Source organism: Caloenas nicobarica, chromosome 7 (genome assembly GCF_036013445.1).
Source record: "Caloenas nicobarica isolate bCalNic1 chromosome 7, bCalNic1.hap1, whole genome shotgun sequence".
Classification (NCBI taxonomy): Eukaryota; Metazoa; Chordata; class Aves; order Columbiformes; family Columbidae; genus Caloenas; species Caloenas nicobarica.
This window is the reverse complement of record NC_088251.1, coordinates 20,216,024-20,236,803: the sequence shown is the minus strand read 5'-3', so window position 1 is coordinate 20,236,803 and position 20,780 is coordinate 20,216,024. Positions and strand designations below refer to the sequence as shown.

Below are 20,780 nucleotides of genomic sequence, written 5' to 3'. Positions count from 1 at the left end.
CTGTAATGTAATGCTACAGGGAAAAGCAATGCTTGGATGTTATTTGCCTACTGCTGGTAAGCAGCCACACACAAAACTTGCCACCTTTCCAGAGTGGAATTCCCCAAATTGAAGCAGCCAGATGCAGGTGACCATCCCTTCCTCAACCCATGAAGTCTGGCACTGCTGCTCAGTGGAGTCCTCATGTGTCTCCTGAGCTGCTACTTTTCCTATGTAAGTGGAGACAAGGACAGCTAGGACCTGATTTTTTTCTGTATAAACAAGGAAAAGTCCTGCACATGCTATGCAGCATTTCAGAGGGATGTTTGTATCTCCCCAAACTATAGCATCCACTTACAAGTACACAGCAAAAAGGTATTGCAGTACTGGGGTGAAAGGGAGCACCTAGAAGCTTTCAGAAAAAGGTATAGCAAGATTCAATAATGGGAGGTTTTAAGTTAGACAGTGTGAAATTAAAAATAAGAATGAAGTTTTAAAATGTCACAGCTTCTCTGGAGTGAAGCTGAATTCTCCCTTGCTGCCAGTCAAAAGCACTGGCTACGCTTTACTGCAGAGCAGCTGGCCGATGTAGGCACCTGTTGGATCATGACTTAAGTTACCAGGATTTGTAGGCATTCTCTTATTGTAAGGATAACAACTTCTGCAGTTCTCTACTTTAAGCACTTTTCCTTTCTTGACTGACTTGGAGGTGTTCTGGAGTATTAATGAATGGCAGAAACCTTTTAGACAACTCCACACTGATGCAGAAAAGCCTTTTGGCAGCAGCTGAGGGAATATTGTACTTCCTTGACCACACAAAAATGTAGTCAAACGTTACATGAACAGAGCATCAACATAGGTGTGCTGGAGCAGCAGGACCTTTACCCGTATTGCTGACTAGGAAAGCCAAGCGGCCAGTAGATAAACCCATTTGACCACAGATAACAACCCTTCTGGTGTGTTTTGTTGCATTTGCTTGTTGACTGAAACCTACTAAAACGAATTAGCCAGATTCACATGTCATACAAATGCCATCATGATAAAGCTCAAGCCCTCAGATAAATTCAAATCCCTTGTTTTAAAACAGAAATCACAGGGGTATATTTTGTTATTATTTATTTTTAATTTGTCTTTAAATTTTCCTTTCCCCTTTCCTTTCCTCATTTGAGGAGGGGTTTTTTAAGCCCTACAGTACATGGTGCAACTATAGACTCATTGCTGGCCTGGCTTTTGACATCAGAGGACTGACTGTGCTGGCCAGGCCAGTAACCTGCCAGACTATGGCTTGTTTCTTTGATAACAACTGATCTGAAGAAGCAGAATTTATAGACCCATGCTTTAATTTAATAATTTCTCATATTCTTATTTTGTACTTAAAACTAACTTTATATTCCCAGGTGAAATAGGTTTGTTTGTTTGTTTTCCTAAGGAAAGAATATGCTTCTCTTTAGCAGTTTTGTACACAAAAATACACAATGATAAGAAGCCTCAAAGTTGTTTTAAATAGATGATGTAGCAATTCCCCAATCACGTTAGAAAAAGCAGCTAGACGTATATATCACTATGTTGAAAAAGTCAGAGCATGAGTGGTATAATTTGCTTATTATAGTTAACTTACAGCTTTTTGACAATCCAAACAGCTTTTTGACAATATCGGAGCGCATGTTAGACAAGCGAAAGTGTTTCCTGCCTTCTATGGAAAACAAACAGCTAAAAAAGAGGAGGAAACATATACAGTTCCTGCAATGTGTGTGGATATACGTAAGGCATGCTGGATGCTCATACATACTGATAAATAAACAAGCTGTTACACATCAACAGCTCACTAATCCAGCTGGAGTAAACTATGGGTTACTGCTGCTGAGGTGTACCTTGGGTGTGAATTTCTCCTTGACTGCATACACGGGGAACATAGTTTGCTGAATTAATACCCTTTTTGGTACAAAACCACTCCCCAGCAACTGATTTTTTTTTCATACCTTTACTTATTTAGCAGCAGGAGATGGACAGAGACAGCCAGGCACAGCGGCATTCCAAAGGGCAACATCTTCAGATGCAAGGACACAGCCAAGGGCAGAATGCTGGAAAATGTAAGATAGCCAAGTACAGCAATGACGGCATTGAAAACATGATGGTAATACACTTGACAGGAGGTGGCAATATAATCTGTATCACACATAATGCTTTCACTCTACCATTAACCTCTTTAAAATATTAATTACAAAAATTCTTTACACTACTCAGACAACTTCTCTTTTGATAGCAAGGAACAGAGCGTGCCATATAGGTTTCTCTTTGTCATGCTGAGTCTACTGCCCTTTTGTGTTTTTGTCTGTAAAGTTTTTTTGTGACAATATCTGATTGCCTTACACCTTGCAGATTATTGCTCTGCCCTTATCCTTTAGTGGAGTGGCAGGAGTTTTTCAGATTCCAGTTATACATCTCCCATTGACCATCTGCTATTTCCACCTTAACGAGAAATCACTTGTTGAAAGGTGATTAAGTGGTTACAGTCCAGCACAAGGTTGCAAGCTCATTATACTACTTCCCCCTCCAATATTAAGCAATAGCAATAAGTATCCGGCTGAGAATCTTAGCTGATATCAATCAGTGCACTTCTACTATTTCAATAGCACTACCTTAGTTTACATGACTTTTACCTTAAAAACATTTATTATGAGGTTAATTTAGATTCCAGCCTTTGGTTAAAGTGGGTTTCTATGTGCCACCATTTTTACACAGAAACTTGGAATAATCAAGTAAGATTTTTTTCTATTCTTTATTATTCTTTTAGTCATCAGGGACAGGATGTTTTAAAGATAATTAATGATTGCAGCTGGGGGTTTTTGGTAGCACTCATGATGCGAGAAGTGGGTTTGTGTTTCCCCGTAGAGCACTGAGGTTTACTGTAAAGATACTCTGGGCTCTGGACTTACATACCATTTGCAAAGAAAGATCTATCCACTTAAACCATCCACTTTAGGTTTTGCTGAGCCAGTTTTATATTTCAGACTGGGAAAAAAAAAAAAAAGTCAGCTTCAAATACAACGGGGCCGGAAGAAGTTTGCAGTTCTTAAAGCAACAGTTTTTGTTCTTAAAGCAAACTGCTAGCAAGCCCTACATTTCTCTTCCCGCATCAGTTCTCCACTGTGATCTGTTTCCAGTAAACCAGAAGCGGTTAGGACTGTGCATTTCAAGACAATCTCCCAAACAAGCATCACAGAATGAAACGGACAAGATAAACTGTTACAGCACATTTCTAAACAAGAAAAAGCCAAACTGAGCTGCTTCTTATATGTCTTGTATGTCTCTCAAAGAGACATATAGCAGGAGTATGAAACTGCTGTGAAAAAAAGGTGAGCAGTGTGATTCAGGACATTCCACTCTGAGGGAATGATAGCCTGGCTGTACTTAGGTTTGGAAAAAAATGTTCTGAAAGTTTCTCTTGCTGCCACATACTCTATTTTAGTTCTGGGGCTCATCCTCTAATGTCATATATATTCTGAGTAGTAAAGGAACCACCTGATGTCCAGCTTCATTTCAGGGAAAGGGAGGGCATAGGTATGATGGGCACTAGAAAACAAGTTTGGATGTACTCAGGTTACTGGGAGACAGTTCAGAGGAGAGACACCTTGAAAGGTCAGTGACAGGAATGCAGCATGCTAATGATGCTAATGATATAAGCAACACTCAAGATAGTTAGGTCTTGATTTGGTGAAGCACTTAGGTACATGCTGTACTTGAAGCACCTGAGCAGTTGTATTCATTTCAGCCAGGTGACCTGGATGCCTACAGCCAGGCTTATTATACCTCACCAGACAGGAGCTCCAAGCATCACAGAATCACGGAACTGTTTTTTTTGGCATTTATCCACACTATAAATGTAAAGATGAGTGCATCTTCCTTTAATAAAATTGTCTTCTGCTGGTGTTCATTCTCCTGCTTCCAGGCTACTCTGAATCACAGCACAAGAAAAGCTTTCCAAAGGACCCAATAATACCTTTTTGCCAAAACACACACATCATCTGTACATCTTATCTCCAAAATGGAACAAATCACTTCTGTGCCCCTGTTCTTTCAGGTCCAAAAGGAAAATATTACCTGAGAAAACAGTGTTAGTTTTACTCTTTTTTTTGGCAGTATAGGACATAATTTATTTTTCCATTTATGATCACTGACAAAGTCCCAGGAAAATGCAAAGCTTGCCGTTTTGAGATCTTACACTGATTGTAACTTACTATGTCATAGGCCCTTTTAGCACCAGAGACATCATTCTGGCTTAGTAATCCCTTCAGAAAATTCCCTCCAACAAATATAGAAGACTGCCATCATGATGAGGAAGATCCTTTCCCCTAAAACTGCTTATCATCCAAGAATAAATAGCAAAGAAAAGAATGGCTTTCCGAGATTTAAGGGATCATCATCCATTTATCAGGAAGATATTAGTACAAGTATCATACATAAGCCACTTACCCTTTCCAGTGTCTTACAGTCATCTGAATGTCAGTAAAAAAAAATAAATAAAAAAAGAAGATGAAGTTATAATGCTATATCAACACACAGCTGTCCTAGTGGGCACTGGGAACATGCAATGACTCACATTGCTGAGCCGTGCAGTCATTGCCGAAGGAATGATGAGCTCACATTTCATTCCGATTCACATACTCGGTGTGGTGAGACTGTGAGGCTCACCCTTCCGCGCCCCGCTGACGCCCTCCTCCCAGCCCCGACACCAGATCTGGCTCGTTAACATGTCTGGAATGAGCGTGAACCCACCTCTCAGCTGGCAAGGCCGAGGGCATACTTTGATTCCCAGGTTGGAAGATTATCTCATTCAAGCATGGTTCTCCCACAGATATATAAGCAAAGCCAGTGTGGTGGTCCCTGCAGAGCTGGCTTCAGCACTTGGGAGTTTCAGCCATACAGGAGTACAACCTTCAAACACCAGCAAATATGATGACGATGAAAGTAGAAGAGCTGGTAGGTACAAACTTTTAAAATTTATTCAAAATTACTTTGCTTTCTAGACTGTCATTATACCACACAGAGGGAGAAAACCTTTGTGGATCATCAAGATGATTTAGCAGGTTACCAGCCCTGCTGTGCTCTAGGTGCAAAACCTGTACTGTATGTTATCCTATTATATTCTCACTTTAACTTTTCCTTGGAAAGGGGGTTCACCACTGGTATAACTACATAACTGTTTGGAGTTTGCATCAGAACATAGTTCACGCGGAAGAAGATACTGACCAAAATTTAGCTATGTATTTTCCTTTGACCTTGATTTTAGTTCTATTTTTTTGGAAGCTATTAACTTCATGATCACACTGAGTAATTCCAATCCAGAAAGGAACAGGGAGGAGGTATCAATACAGAGAAACCTAAGTATTTTCCAAATCTAAACTAACAGTTTAGTAATAAGTATTATTCTCTAATAATAAACTAACAGTTCCTACACCCACTGCTGTACATAGCATAACAAGTCATTGAAAATTAATGTCTAAACCAGACCACAAGTAATGGAACATTCCACTCTAGGGTTCAGACTACGAATGCCTGATTTCATCAATAAACTGGGAAAATGGGAATGATCCAGTAAAACACTGGAACGTCATACAGAAACCACTTTTTTTCCCTGGTGGCTTTGCTAAGACGCAAATGCCATACAGCCTAACTAGTTAATGCTGCCTTAAATTATTTGGCAAGGCCCTGACAGTTTCTCTAGTGTTAAACTCTATGACAAACACAATTTTACAAGGTGATTGAATGGAAAGGCAGTCTAGGACACATGAATTTACTGAACCACTCTCAAAATACACAACAGCCTCTACTAAGTTTGACCTATCTTTTTTGTACATACTTAATCGAACATCAGAAATGTTTCCAAAAGCTATTGAAAGTTCTGCTACTGCACAGCATCATGCAGCTTCTGCACAGGAACTACTTTACGCTATTTTGCTGAGTGCTATAAACAGGGACTTTGGTACTGACAATGATGGGTAAAACCAGCCTTGAAATTACTCAGCAAACTGATGTAACTGCCTTGGATGTGTTTCAATAAAACTATAAGGTCCAAAGGGAGAAAGCCTCTCCTCCCACACTACCTGCTCCATTCCCCTACTCAACACTTGCAGGGTGCTGCTGGCTGGTCAGGGTGGCTCTTTCCACCACCACTTTTTATAGCCTTCTGATGGGTCTGACACATGCAGGCAAGTGAACAAACAGCAAAACCCCAAGCAAAAAAAAAAAAAAAAAAAAAGAGATGCTCTTCCCAACTCACTGACTTTTGTCAGTACAGTGGAACCTTGGCCTCAAGGAGGGAGTCAGACTCTGAGTTGGCTTCATGGATCTTGACCCAAGCCCTTGAGAAGCCAAGGGCGTTGCTGTGTGGATGCAGGGGATCCGCCTGTGAGATGGCTCTAGACATTCGCATACACAGCTAATCCAGGCACAGGCTGAATGAGGTCTGCACTCTGTCTGTCACACACTCCTGAGGCAGGACAGGAATGACATGTAATTAGCCCCTGGATAATCCATATTCCCAGGGTTGGCTGCTGCTGCCTATATTGTATCATGTTTGCTCTTACAGGTGACTGGGAAGAAGGTGGATGATAAAGAGACTAGCAGCTTCCTCCCTGAGGACTTCAAAAATGGAGAGTATGAAGCTGCCGTAAGATTAGAGAAGCAGGAGGACCTAAAGACCGTCCCTGAACACTCACTGAACCGAGGTGATCTGGCTTACGAGAAGCAGAAAAAAATAGAAGCAGAGGTAGGCTCTTGGGTTTTGTGCTTGGTTTTTTATCATCCTGTGTGCACTTTCTGCTGCAGCCCCTGAAGTTTTGCGTAAGTTAGAAATACATGCATGGTGAGCTAGATAAACTCTTGGGAGATTACCACCAGAGGAACTTGGTCTAAAGTCCATTGAAGGCCATGGAGATCTGCTGGCTCCTGTAGCCTATGGATGCAGGCAGTAATGCTGTGAAGCAGAACCCAAAACTGCCCCTATAACGTTTCACCAAATCCCCAGGGGCTCGTTCCTGCCCAAAGTCACCTGCTGTTAGCTGACGGTAAGGCGGGAGCAATCAGAGCCAGTAAGTCTCCTTTGGCTTGCACACCTAACGACTGCCACCAAATGCAACTACCCCAAGGAAGATGTAAGAGTGCATTTCTGAAACCAGAAGCCTTTTCTGCCATGAAAGTGCTCTTTTTATGAAAACAATACATTATACTTACTAGCACATTTGAGAAAAACAGTTACAAATGAAAGTGGTACTGGTATACAGGAAAGAATCATTTTATATTCCTGGAGCATGACAATTCTCCCAGTGTCCCTAAGAACTGACTTTTTTTTTTTTTTTTCCCCAAAAAATACAGTAGCTATAACATCTTAAATTCTTTGGTGAATAAGCAACCATCTGGCCTAAAAGTTTAAAGTGATTTGGGAATTAAAAAGTTTAACTAGCAGGAGGCATAAGACTTTGTTCTGAAAAAAAGAAGGGTGGGAAAGTGAGCCTCAGAAGTATTAAAATAAACACTACTGACCTTCACCTTCAACAGACACATAATTACTCGCTATGCAAGTTTTCTGAGTTCCTCCAAAACAGGGTCCTAAGAACTTTTTGGGTTTTCAGTTGATCCACGGTCCACTTGGCCAACATAATTATTTTCCATTAGGTCAACAATCTACAGATTAAACCCTAAATGCAGAGAATGATAAAAAGAAGAGGTGGAAATAACCTGAATAAGAATTCAGTTGAAAAAAATGTATACCATATGGCAGGGTCTCACATTACCCTTAATGATACCATGGGACAGAATCTGTCATCTGTATTCACCCTGAGTTACCTCTTGTTTGTGAATCCCGCTTCTGAAGTCAAGGACACCTCATGGTACCTGGGATCTCAGTTCAGGCAACACATTTGCTCTTCATGTTACCAGTGCCCCATGCTGACTTCACACAGGGATGCTTTTTACAAGCAGGCTTCAAGAAGTGTCAAACATTTATTGAACTGCCACTCCAAGGATACTGGGGACATTCTTTGTAGCTTACCAAAATGTAACCCTTGCTGACTGAAATGCTAAGGTTGGTATAAAACTTGCTTTTCACTTTAGGGTATATTTTTCATCAAAGAGGATTAAGTTGCAATAAATCAGGGGCTACATCATAAAACTGGTTGAAGAAAAAACACTTGGTGGAAGTCAACTAAAAGTGCAGGGGCTTCCCAGCTCTTATAAAACGCACATGAGATTTCTTAAATTGTTGAGCCAGAAGGGATTGCAGTGCTGTTCTGGCTCCTGGCCTAACACAGACCAAAAATTCATGCTATGTATCCCAAAACATATGGCTGAAGCAGCATCTAGGAAGAGGTTCAATGGCATATGAAAAACTATGGGTGATGTAGAATTTCTCACACACTTAGTAACTTATTCTAATGGCCAATTAGTCCTAGGTTGGTTTGTTCTTTCAAAAGACAACAACTTATTTCAAATTTCATCTGGTCTTAACTGAGTTCAGCTGAATAGTAGCACACGCTCTCCTGTCACTCCAAAGGGGAGAGGTGGTCACACTCAGCTCAACTTGCTGGCTTCCCTGATTTGTTTCAGCTGAAGAAAAAGAAATTAGAGCAGAGGTCAAAACTTGAAAACTTGGAGGATCTTGAAAAAATTATTCAGTTGAAGAAGAAGAAAAAATGCAAGAAAGTGAAAGCTCCCATTGTGAAGGAACCTGAACCAGAAGTTATTGTAAGTTACTTCAAAGTACCTTCTTCTTGGAAAATATCGATGGAGTTCTGTGCCACACGCATTTATGCTCTGTATATTTCTTTCCATCAGACAGGACCAGTGGATATACCCACATTCTTTAGAGCTGCACTAGAGAATAAGCTGCCAGTAATTGAAAAATACCTGTCAGACAAAGGGGATCCAAATGTCTGTGATCAGGTACAATCTTCCTTCTTACTACAAGGCCTGCTACAGATGAAAGATTATTACAGAGCAAAAATAACATTTACTACTAGGTTTTGTAGCTTCCACACTTTCGAGGAGAAAAAAGGATGGGGGGAGTAAATAAACACCTTAAGTTTTGTATACTAAGTTTTCTATTCAGAGTGGGGCCATTGGGACTTTTCAAAGTAATATTACCTCAGAAGAATCTTTATATTTAAAAGCAAACTGCTGGTGACCAGGAGACCCTGATTTTCTGTAGCAGGTGGTCTTCCAACACTACAGATGAACAGGCAAGAAATTTGTCTGCAGAACGACAAAGGAAGTGATGCTGCCTGCCCTCTCATCCATAATGCATAAGCAGCATTTGCAAAACGCAGCTAGCATGTTGGATGGGGGGGGAAAAAAAAAAAAAAAGAAAAAATCAACAGGCATAATTTTAAATTTGAATGCCATACTGCAGATATTTCTCACATCCTTTAAAATGCTGGGTAGGCAGCTCTCATCTCACAGGATGCTATTAAAACTTAGCAGATTTCAGGTCTCAAATGTATTAGCTCTTGAAAATGAATCAGCATAGAGTATGTATTTGCCATCATCCTAGGGAGGAGGGGGGAAAAGATTTAAAGAATTTTTTTTGTGCCACATTTAATATCTGACTTCATACTGTTGCAATTGCCAGTACAAACGCACTGCATTGCACAGGGCATGCTCTGAAGGACATCTAGAGGTGGTGAAAAAGTTGGTGGAAGCTGGAGCCCAGCTTGAACAGAAAGACATGGTATGTACGACAACTTACACTTCTTTCAAAAAATTGCTCATTGTTTCATAAATGCCAAGAGAAGCACTTATAGAAGTGCTTCTTATAGAAGAGGACCGTTGCAGCATCTTGTAAGTTTACCCTTAAAATGACATTTTTGAGAAGAGTTTTCAGGAGGGGGTGTCTGCCTCCCTTTGCCAAAATGGAAAATGCAGGAAAGGGAGGAACACATTGTCCAGCAGACTGCCACAAACGTCTCCTAGCGTAGGGAGAGAGAGCTGAGGTCAGGCCGCTGCTCCAGCCTGCTGGCAGGTGTTGGAGATACCACTGTCCCACGCCTGTATCCAGGGCACAGGACAACGCATACATTCTCCACCAGGATTAAGGCTGCTCTCAGAAGAGACCCCTGCTCCTCTGGAATGCCGGCTACACAGGTAGCTGGGATTCAACTGCTTCTGCAGCTGTTTTTTTGCTTCTCCACTCCCAGCTCTTCATCCCTTTGCTAAATGGTTGGAACCAGCCAGCCTTGCTCCCCCTTGCTTAACCCAGCAGTGCTTGTGGGTAGTGTAAGAAACAGGAGGAACAACAGGCAGAGCATTCCATCCCTCCTGGCAGAGCTGAGTGGAGAGAAAGTGAATCTTGGAGGGAGGAAGGGTTCTAATTCACTTTGTGGACCTACATAAGATTTTATTTTTTAAAAAGAGAACTGTTGTTTCCCTTGACCTCCATGTTCTATGCATTTTACAAGCCAAAAGGCATCAAATAAAAAATATGAACTAGCACAGAAGCCAGAAAAAAACCCCACATACCTGGCTAATGATAACTTCTAAGTTCACAGAATAGACAAAACACATCCTCTCTCACAGCGGTGTTGCCAAGATCTCAGTCTTTAAGAGAAATATGCAGTGAGTGTGAAGAGTGAGAAACTCACAGTACTAAAGAAATTAGGGCAAAATAAGAAAAGCTGTTACTAGAAGCAACTCATTGATCACAGCGAAGTGCTTTAGGTTAAATTGCATTACAATTATTTTGGATTAATTTAGAAATTTGATCAGAATGGTTTAACTTTTAAAAAAATATAATGATGAATTAAATTACTTTCCTTTTGTTTTTCCTGCTGCAGCTTGAATCTACAGCCCTGCACTGGGCGTGTCGAGGGGGGAACCTGGATGTTCTGAAATTCCTACTGGACAAAGGAATAAACAGAAATGCAAGAGACAAGGTATGTTCTTCTGGGACTTTGCGGCTTTTAAAATTGAAGATGCAAAGCTGACCCTTACTCCAAGCAGATCATTTTTGTTGGCCATTCTTGAAGCGGTCTCTACCTGTTCCATTCCACTGACTGCCTGTGTCTCCTGCCCCTCAGCTGCTCAGCACCCCTTTGCACGTGGCTGTGAGGACGGGTCAGTACGACTGTGGGGAGCACCTCATCGCCTGTGAGGCAGATCTCAATGCCAGAGACAGAGTAAGTACCAACAACCTTTCACCTGTCAGCTATCAGGGAGCATCAAGCTGCTCTCTGCCTTGACAGTTCCACTTGCCCATAATGATCCCTGCCTATGCGGTTGTGTCTGGACCGCGGCGCTGGGCCGCTGGGACTGACACTGTGGTCCATGTCTCCTGCCCCCAGGAAGGCGACACACCGCTGCACGATGCTGTCAGGCTGAACCGCTACAAAATGATCAGGCTGCTGATTCTGTATGGAGCCGATCTAACTATAAAGAACTGCGTAAGTAATAGCAAAAAAAAAAAAAAAAAAAAAAAAGCAGTAATTCAAAACATTTTAGAATAAGTTTCCCTTCAGAGCAGCTTCATGGGTTTCAAGGCCAGGAGAGACTATTGTGAACAGACAGACTTAATTAGATGACTTCAGAGTTAATTAAAGCAGACCTGACACAGCAAAAGTATAACTTGGGGGAGGTCAGGGAGGACAAACACATGCCTCTTCTAAAATCAGAACCTATCAGCTGCAACTTAAAAACACATCTTTTTGCGATTTATTTTAATTACACATATCATTTATTGAAAAGATAGAACATACAGACACTTGCTGTCTGCACAATGCCTGGGATTCAACCATCACCGAGACAACAAAGACCTTCGCTTGTCAAAGAAATCTCCTTTCTGTTAAGTGTGCAGCCGAGGGCGAGCCCAAGCACTACATCTGGATGGCTGGCTGTTAACCGGACTGTTGGGCAATAAATCCCCATGGCTCAGTGGAGTTCCAATTTAAGAAGCCCCACACCTCTTTGCTCATAACCACTGCAGCAGCAGATGCATTGCTGGAGGTCTGCGACCACTTGTTAAAACACAGCACATTGCAGACCCTTTCTCCTAAACCAAGCAGCAGTGGAATGGCCAGTGGGCTTTACCAATGCCAGTCAATGTTTTTGATTGGCAATCAATCAAAACTTAAGGAGGCAAGGAAGAAACCAGTCACTGCAGGACTCTGCACTCCCTAGTCCCTGCCCACACTCTCCAAAGCAGGGCACTCCCAGCACCACCCCTCACCAGGGTAAGGAAACTATGAAAGGCACAGCCCCAAGGGCCAAAGACTTACTCTCTCAGGCTTTGTCTGCACACAAGAGTTGCTTCTGTTTAATTTACATGTGGTTCATAACCTAATTAAACTGGTACAAACTCTTATCTGAATTCACCATCAAACAGAAGAGTGCCTTATTGAGGTTTCATCTAAATGTATTCCTCACCAGTTTAAACTAGATCAAAAGAAACACCTGCATGCTCTGCTAGTCACAGTATTTGCTAATATGGCTTAGAACCACTGAAACACAGGGAGATTTCACCGTGAGTCTGAACAGCACTGGGACTAGACCTGTAGAGCAAAAGGACTCAGATCTCAGGGAGAAGAGAGTTAGTCTGACCTTGTACCTGCAGAAGGGTCTCACATCAGACAGACAGATACACTGTATAAATATCTAAGGAAGAACAAAGGACTCAGAAATCACTGGCTGAAATTAATTCTTGCTTACTCTGCTTTTTTAACCAGCAAGGGAAAACCCCTATGGATCTTGTTCTTCAGTGGCAGAATGGCACCAAAGAGATATTCAACAGCCTGAAAGACAAATCCTATAAGAGCGTCCATCTAGGCAAGCTCTGAAGAGAGAAACCACACTGCTATCTTTTTGCTGCTTTTAAATGCTTCAAGTGAATCTGGAGGAATATAGTCCTGAACATAGTATTTTTATTGAAAATATTTATGGTACTGGATTATTTGAAGTACCTTCACTGAAAACTGCAAAACAAACATGCAAAGAAATCACTTTAAAAGGCAGGTTGAGTGTTAAAATTCCACTGGTTCTAAAATGACTTTATTTATTACTATTTATTATTTATTTATTTTAAAAGTAATTTTTAATGATTCTCAATATTATCATAGCTTTTTTGATAGAGCTTTACATCCTAATGCAATCTTTGCCAGCAACACAAATATTTTTGTCTTAAATGGCAGTGTTTCCAAACTACATTGGCAACTTCCCTCAAGCCTTCTAATAACTCTAAATAGCAAATACTTGCAACTGTTGCCTCATCTCAGCCAAATTCTCACTATTAAAAGAATATGTTAAACGAGTGGTGGTACGTGGAACAGCAATGAAAGTGTACTGAGGTGCCAAGTGGATTTGAAGAAGTAGTTGAGTAATGGGGTTTACATGGGGTTTGGAAATTGTGATTGACAAAGAGCTCAAGGACAGAACTCCAACCATCACGTAACTGTTTGCACTGTGGGATTCAGGTGCAATGTTATGAAGGTGAGAGAAGCCAGTATCAGGAATGAGAATTTTTTTAAGATGGACTACCGTGAAGTCTGATAATTGAAGAATGCAAAAGCAAATTATGTATATTTGTAAATTGGTATTGCTTTTTCTGTACATTTTGTACTGATCTATTTCAGATTAAATAAACGGAGTGGTTCTTTTTACTTGCTGGAGTGGATTATGGAGTGGTAAGCATGCACAGGGTGATTCTGTCTCTCTCTCTAAAGAAAGCTCACATCTTGGCCTCTGTAAAATTCTTAAACTCAAAAAAAAGTCTCAACTGCCAAGAGCAGCCAGCCCTCGAGTGACCTCCCTGCCCCTGCCATCTCTTACTTATAGTGTTAAATGGAAACACATATACAAAAGCAGAAAGACAGTACTTGGGTAGCTAGTAAAACAAAGTTACAGTTTCATTACTGAGTTTGATTTAAAAATCTGTTTCTCAGCAAGGCAGTACTTACTATACGGAGCACATCAGACAGTTTCAGTTGTCCAAGCCAAGGAAGTCATTGAGTCCTGCTAGGAAAGGCAGACACCTCTCTCTTTGCTTTAGCAGAAGCAGAACACTCTTAACAGTCCTGCCAGCAGGGACACCAGTATCCAGTTTCACTGGGATGTTACACGCTGCTTTCAGTTAAAATCCCAATGCCCAAGAGTGTGGCCTCCCTGCAAAATGCACCACAGGCTCTCACCTTCACCAACCTGTGTCAGCTGGCTTCTAGCCAGCAGGCTTTGCAGTCTGGCCAAAACAATGTCCTGGGCAACAAGGTAGGGTCAGGAGTGGGCAGCAATGAATAGTTGTTACTGAAGTGCCAAATTTGGAGATTAAGTGAATTTACAGAAACACCACAGAGGAGCAAGCAGAAGAAACATCTATGCTGGCTGCAGCCAGCTATCCCAGATTGAGGCCAACAGCTTTAGACAGATTAGTCTTTTCTCACACAAGCACCATAACTCATGAGTGTTACCATGCCAGCCGTAGGCTTTATTTGTGGACACTCTTCTCCATAAAAATTATGGGACAGCTCTGCTTGCTGCCCTTCTCTGCAAGCCACTGCTTCGCTACTTGTTTCTGCACAATTACCCAGACACTGGGAGCATGCCTTGCAGGAAATAGAAATGACATCAGTGCTGGATAACTCAGTTTGTTTATCATCCTAACCAAGAAGAAGCCCAATTGTTCAGGCACCAAAGTGGCCAGAACAATGCACTTCAGGAAACCAGGGCAGAAGAAACTTTTCAATCAGTTCCTGAAGCACTGCATCAACTTAAAGGGCAAAGATGCAGACATTAAATTTTTAAAATCAAGTAAACAAATAGCAAGAAGGATCTCTAGCATTCAAAAGCCTCCATATGCTTTCCATATGCGAGCTACCAAACAACTTCTCTCTTGCTCAAGGTAGGTTATTCTCTGGCCAAGGCAACATAATGTGTCATTCAGAAAATTGCACCAGACAAATGCATTTCTGCTTCTTCTCTATTTACAGCATTACTTTAGAGCTAAGTGCATAAATGACAAACTACTGTATAATATCCCAATACCTATAATAAAAGAGACTCAAATCACAAAGTGAACAAATAAAATAATAACGGAAAAATATTTCATTATTTGTTGAATGAAGCGAAATCTGTTGTGAATTATAACAGCACTATACAGAACCATTAGTCTACTGAGAACTTCATCCATTCTGCTCAGTCCAATTACTAAGAGCTCAGAGATGACCCACTGCAAGACTTCTGCAATACTTTACATGCTATAACTTCCACTTCTCAACTTGTCAGATGCAAATAGAGAACTGGAATATTCACAGTAAAGCTGGCTCAAGAGTATCTCAAGTACAGTAGCTTACATAATTTTTATATTGGTCTAATCAAAAGCAAAACTTCAGTCAACATTTGGAAGAGCTTTGAAAATGCTCTGCAGATTATAAATCTGTTATGATTGCTTTTTTGGCAGCCAGATTAGATTTACTGAGACATTAACAGGAAGGAAAACAGAAAAGCAAGAGGCAGCAAAATGAACGCTCTCATAGACAACACTGCCAGACCAGGACATAAAGAAGGAAATGATGCAGTAAGAACGATGTGATGTGGAGACCGCTCAGGCCAAGGTGAGCCAGCTGTTACGCTGTGACTGCAACATACCATGCTGAGCACAAGTTCAGCATAACCTTGGGCTCTTCCTTCTCATCTGTGGTAACCATCTCATGTTACAGTTTGGTTTTAAGAGCTACAGGACAGGGACGGCCTCTGGGATATGCGTCTAGCAGGTCAGGTCAATCCTACTGTAACACAAACCCAAGATACCTCCTAGCAAGTGGCAGATGCTGAGACCTTCTTTATAGCCATTGACCAGAATGGGAAGCAGATTTTTTTTTTGACTGCGCCATTATTCTTCACAGGTCACTGAAGGTAAACATCTACTGGCTTCTGGTTGTGAGGTTTAGTACAGAGATGTGTTCAAAACTGAGAAATCTTAAGACCTACACTTTGAAAGCATGTGTTCCTAGAAACACTTTTAATAAAAAAGGGAATGCACTTGTAAAACTGAAAAATTTCATGTATTAGAAACATTGTGTTGAGTTTGCACTGACTCCAGAAGACCTAAGACAGGGTGGAGAGACAATCTCCTGGCCGTGGCCAGAAGCCCAGCATGACCTTTCAGATGTGGTGAACTACAGCAGTCTCATGCCACAGCTTTCCTCTCCTGAACACCACAAGAATAATTCTTCTCCAGTCTAAATTAAGCAGTAAGGGAGGAACTGAGCTGGCTGGAGTCTGGGATAAGACTCAACACTGGATAAAGATGGGATGGAGGCTCCTCTTGACAATTGGTTCAGTCCTCAAGCTTGAGTCTTAGCTTTTTTGCAGGCTGGCAGTGTTGTTTCTTCCTCCTCAACCTTGCGAGGCTTCTTCACCGTGTACACTACTCCACAGGCACTCTTCCGAGTTTCTGGAATATACAAGCAGAAACTGTAGTACCTCAAATAAAATGACATTAGTGCATTTAATGCATACTAATGGCAGGTATCCATGCCCCAAAGCACAGTTCAACATGTTTACCAGGCTGCACACAGAGCACGTAAGCAACCTGCATGGGCAGGAGCCGGGGATATGCTGCCTTGTGGAGTGGGGAAACTAAAGGGAGAAATCCGATGGTGGGTGTAGAGTTACAGCAAACATAAGGGAAAACAGAGTTCTGCAGGGGTTGAGGAGCTGCAGACACACAAAATCACAGGAAAGCAGGCTTAATCAGTTCAATAGTCACAGAAGGGCACATTCTGGAAGCACTGTGAAAAGCATTTCAGCATTTCTGAGCAAAACATACTGTTCTTAAAAAAAACCCAACAAAAACCAAAAACCAAAACCCAATCATATTCACATATCCCAAGATTCTTAAACAGGCTATGCTGGCACAGCTATATTGGCAGAGGCTCACCTATACATACCAATTAAGTGGCTTTATGGTATTCAAAAATATTTTATTTACAGAACTCTCAGCATTACTATAAAATACTACTGTGTGATGTTATCCAACTCTTCATGTTTGCTAAACAATCTACTGAGCCCAATCTCATTTCAAAAATACTGGTGGGAGGCTTCTCTGCAAAATTTGAGGTAGAAGAGATTCCCTTCAAATACCTTGTTAGCAAAGAGGCTCTGCAAGAACCTTGCCAAAATAATATAACTACTTATTCTGGGCCAGTATTCTTTGGCGACAGAGAAATGACATCTGCTATCTAATTTTGCAGATAAGGCAGATGATAGTCTTGAGAAATTCCACATAAACTGGACAAAAATTCTTCTGCCACTCTGTCCTCATGTAGATAAGTAGCAGGCTGATGGAGGGCCCTGTTCATAAAAACGTCCTCTCCAAGAGATCAAAGCTACCTGCTGTGAATTACAGCAGGTTCAAGTCCCACTTCCGCTGAAACAAGAGAAGCAACTCAAATCCTACCATGAGTTTGAACCTTAGAGCAACTCAAGCTGTTGGGAAGGTAACTAGAAATCATACCTACCCAGTAAACCTTGATGGAGACAGAAATTAAAAATTAGATGCGACTACTCAGTATAAAGTTAAACTGCTATCAGAATAAACAACAAAAATAAAGAAACGCTAACAACCAATAAAAAGGCACATGAAAGGGGTGGTAAAGATGGAGAAATGGGTGCTACAGCAGAAAGCAAGGGTCTAAACTGATTCCTGGAACACAAACTATGGCAGGTCTTTGCTGCACTGACACCAGGACACAAAATACAACTGGAAACCTTTTGATTTCCAGTGCAGGGGGCCACGAACTAAATTTCTACTTGCTTTAATATTAAAGTGGGCAATTAGGAGAGACCTACTGTGAGCTGTCTCTGCTGAGAGCATAAGGAAACAAGTTTTGTTTCAACAAAACAATTCAAGCCATTTTTTTTTCTAAGCAGCAAGCACTCATGGTATTTGACTTGGCATTGAGTTTGAAATGGTCCAAGAGCCAGTCAGAAACAGACCACATAATGGAGAATCAGAAAGGGACATGGCAAAGGTTCCTTCTGCGCTCATGCTGCAAGAGGGGAAATGCAAAACACACACATCTTGATTTTCTTGAAGTCAATGATATAGTTTCTACTGGTGTCACTGAGATCAGCATTCAACCCTGTCTGAAACAAGCGATAGTTTCACTATGAAGCACAAGAGGCAGATCTGTGTTTTGGCTAAACAATTTATGACTTGTTAATGTGGTTAAGCAAGTACCCCAGTACAGACAGGACCATCAATTCAGCCACTGAATTGTTAACATGGCAACATGGGAAAATAAAACACCCTTGCTGCACAAGCTCCTCTTAATGCACTGGACAAGAGGTAAAACCTCAAGCTGAGTTAGTCTATAAAGTCTTGGATCTTTTGGAAAATATGCATTGACATGAACTTAATTTAACAAATGCAAGCATTCCTTAGAAGAGTTTGCACATGCTTTTCTCTTACCTCCATGAAGGATGGTGGCTCTGCAGTTGGTAGACACGGCTGCCTTTGCCTCACTTTCTGACAGGCCAAACAGCAAACCTCTGTCACCTTTGCTCAGGATCAAAATGTACAGAAAGGAACAAAGAGAACAGGGAAGTCTGTCTGCATGGTAGGTTTGCTTACTCTACACATAACTGGGAATTAGCAAGGCTGTAACTCAAAGTGACATTTTGCATAAGGTTACCCAGAGGCAGGGAACTGAGGCACCCACTTCTCCTGGCTGCAGTTCCCCAGCAGCCCTCCTGGAAAGCTCCTGGCAATGTTGCTTATTTCCAGACAAGAAGCTCTACTTCCAAAAATAAAAGTCTATCAACACAGAAACATTTGTATATGCATAATAAGTAAAAAATGACCCCATGGGAAATTTCAGGTTTGAGGAAAGGGCACTGTCTGATACAAAAGCATTAAACTGAAAAGTTCCCAGCCGCCTTGAGCAGGGTTGAGGTCAGATTAGGTATGTTAATTTGGATTGAGCCTGACTGCTCTTTTTAAGAGGGAAGGAAACATTGCACATAAAATCCTTCCAGGCTGCACACCCTCCCACACGGTTCTCACGACTCAGAGTATGCTCCTCCCCTTCGAGGGACAGTCCAGAATCCAGCTTGTGGGGCAGGGAAGGGGGAGTAGTAAAAATGTATCTGAATTCCTAAAAAAAGGGGAAAAAATAATACACTCTCCTTGGTTTCTAGAATGCAACAACTTATTTAATAGCATATATATAACTAAGGACTGGAAAATTCAGTACAGAAGTAACCAGTACTCTAACAGAAACTTTTTCTTTCTTTATATAAACATGATTGTATAGCTTCTTCTACCGAAGAAGTGGCACCTTGGAGATCGTAAGTAATAATTTCTGGTCTGGTTCACTGTGTCCGTAGATTTTTGGGTTTCATTCATTTCTCCATTTACACCCATGCAATATCAATGAATATCACAACAAAACATACCTGTAGCTGAACACAGACATTACTATTTACAGTGACTGCATGAGCCACCCCATGACCAAGATCTGCTGCTCTTTCCACACCCACTCAGAGGCCTGATTCATGGAACTGGTCACCAATAAGCTTCACCATGTAAAGTTCAAGGAGCATAAATGATAGAAATATTTCAAAACCACTTTGAACTTTCACATGTTGATATTAGCTGCTGTCTTTGACTTATAGAAAGGATACAGATTAGCAATGTCATAAGGACCCCGTAGTTCTAGAGGCTAAAACAAAACAAAGAAGGTTGGATATGTGCATGTCATCTCTCTCAGGCTTGACAGAATGTGAGCAGGTAGGATAGGCCTATCAGGAAGGCAAGGTTAAATACTACATAATAGCAAGCTGCTGAAGATGCACTAGGAAATCAAGCAAACAGTATTATTTTGAAAAACAGAGTCCCCATCTGGCAGAAAACTGTCATGGAAAATAACACAGCAGAAAAAAGCCCCACCCAAAGAAAAAAAATATGCCAAATCCCACAATAAAATTCTTTAGTAAAACAGCTCGATTTTAAAAAACCCACAAGACAGCAACCATATTTAAAACTACATTTTTTATATGTTTAATTAAATCTTCAAATTGTTCTGACTTCAACAAAAATCTGGGACTTACCCTTTCAGCTGCACTAGATATAACAATGTTCTGGAAAACAAAAAGAACAAACGTTCACCTGTCACACAGCATCAAGAAATGAGAGAGGAGAAAAAAAAAAAAATCAGCAAGCAGCAAAGACTTTGAGCATTAGCTAAGTTTGGGCTCAGAGCCCAATTAACCATCAGAGTATCTGATGCCCTCAGATGAAGCGAACTCTAGCAGAGTATGGATCTTAATTTGGGGACAGGAATAAACCCAGGTTATCTCCCTGTCCCCTACAGAGAGAGGGGCACAGGGCCAAGCCCTCCCTTGCAATTACAAACCTTTCACAGGCAGAGGTGAATTCAATAAGTGCTGCATGTCTTAGAGGGATAGGCTAAGCAGAATAAACGTCGTGATGGCATTAAGCGAGCACCTATCAGGCTGTATCTCTCATAGTGGACCTTAAAGGGACCTTAAGGGTAAAGAAGAAATGCAGACTTGCACACACTGTGTCAAGAAGTGCCACCTTTATTTATACTAGTTGAAAGAGACTCCACAAAAATGACAACTCTACCTGAGCTGTAACAGAAATGTACTTAGGAGCCCTTTAGGCAGTTTGGTGCTCCCAAAGTTTGAGCCTACTCTCTGTGTTGCAGCACAACTCGATCCTAACTGCAGCATTCACATTGGCCCTAAACTCACAGTGGTTGAGGAAACCTGCCTGCAGTCAGGCAGTGGCTGCCAAGTCA

General features: G+C 41.3%; 2 protein-coding genes across 2 annotated transcripts in view; one reads left to right on the top strand and one right to left on the bottom strand.

The window, feature by feature from the left end:
- The first annotated feature begins 4,853 nt into the window (after nt 1-4,853).
- ANKRD1 (ankyrin repeat domain 1) lies at nt 4,854-13,619 on the top strand. The gene is made up of 9 exons (XM_065638463.1): nt 4,854-4,959; nt 6,569-6,748; nt 8,584-8,721; nt 8,812-8,919; nt 9,605-9,703; nt 10,806-10,904; nt 11,049-11,147; nt 11,313-11,411; nt 12,690-13,619. Exons 1-9 carry the CDS (start codon nt 4,933-4,935, stop codon nt 12,798-12,800), a joined length of 960 nt encoding a protein of 319 aa, XP_065494535.1. The 5' UTR covers nt 4,854-4,932; the 3' UTR covers nt 12,801-13,619.
- Nucleotides 13,525-20,780, bottom strand: part of RPP30 (ribonuclease P/MRP subunit p30) — a 20,936-nt gene continuing 13,680 nt past the window's right edge. Inside the window, exons 8-11 of the mRNA XM_065638464.1 lie at nt 20,068-20,097; nt 19,642-19,679; nt 18,428-18,507; nt 13,525-16,408 (exon numbers count right to left, since the gene is read on the bottom strand). Coding sequence (XP_065494536.1) covers nt 16,299-16,408; nt 18,428-18,507; nt 19,642-19,679; nt 20,068-20,097 — 258 coding nt within the window. The 3' untranslated portion in view covers nt 13,525-16,298. The remainder of the gene's footprint in view (nt 16,409-18,427; nt 18,508-19,641; nt 19,680-20,067; nt 20,098-20,780) is intronic.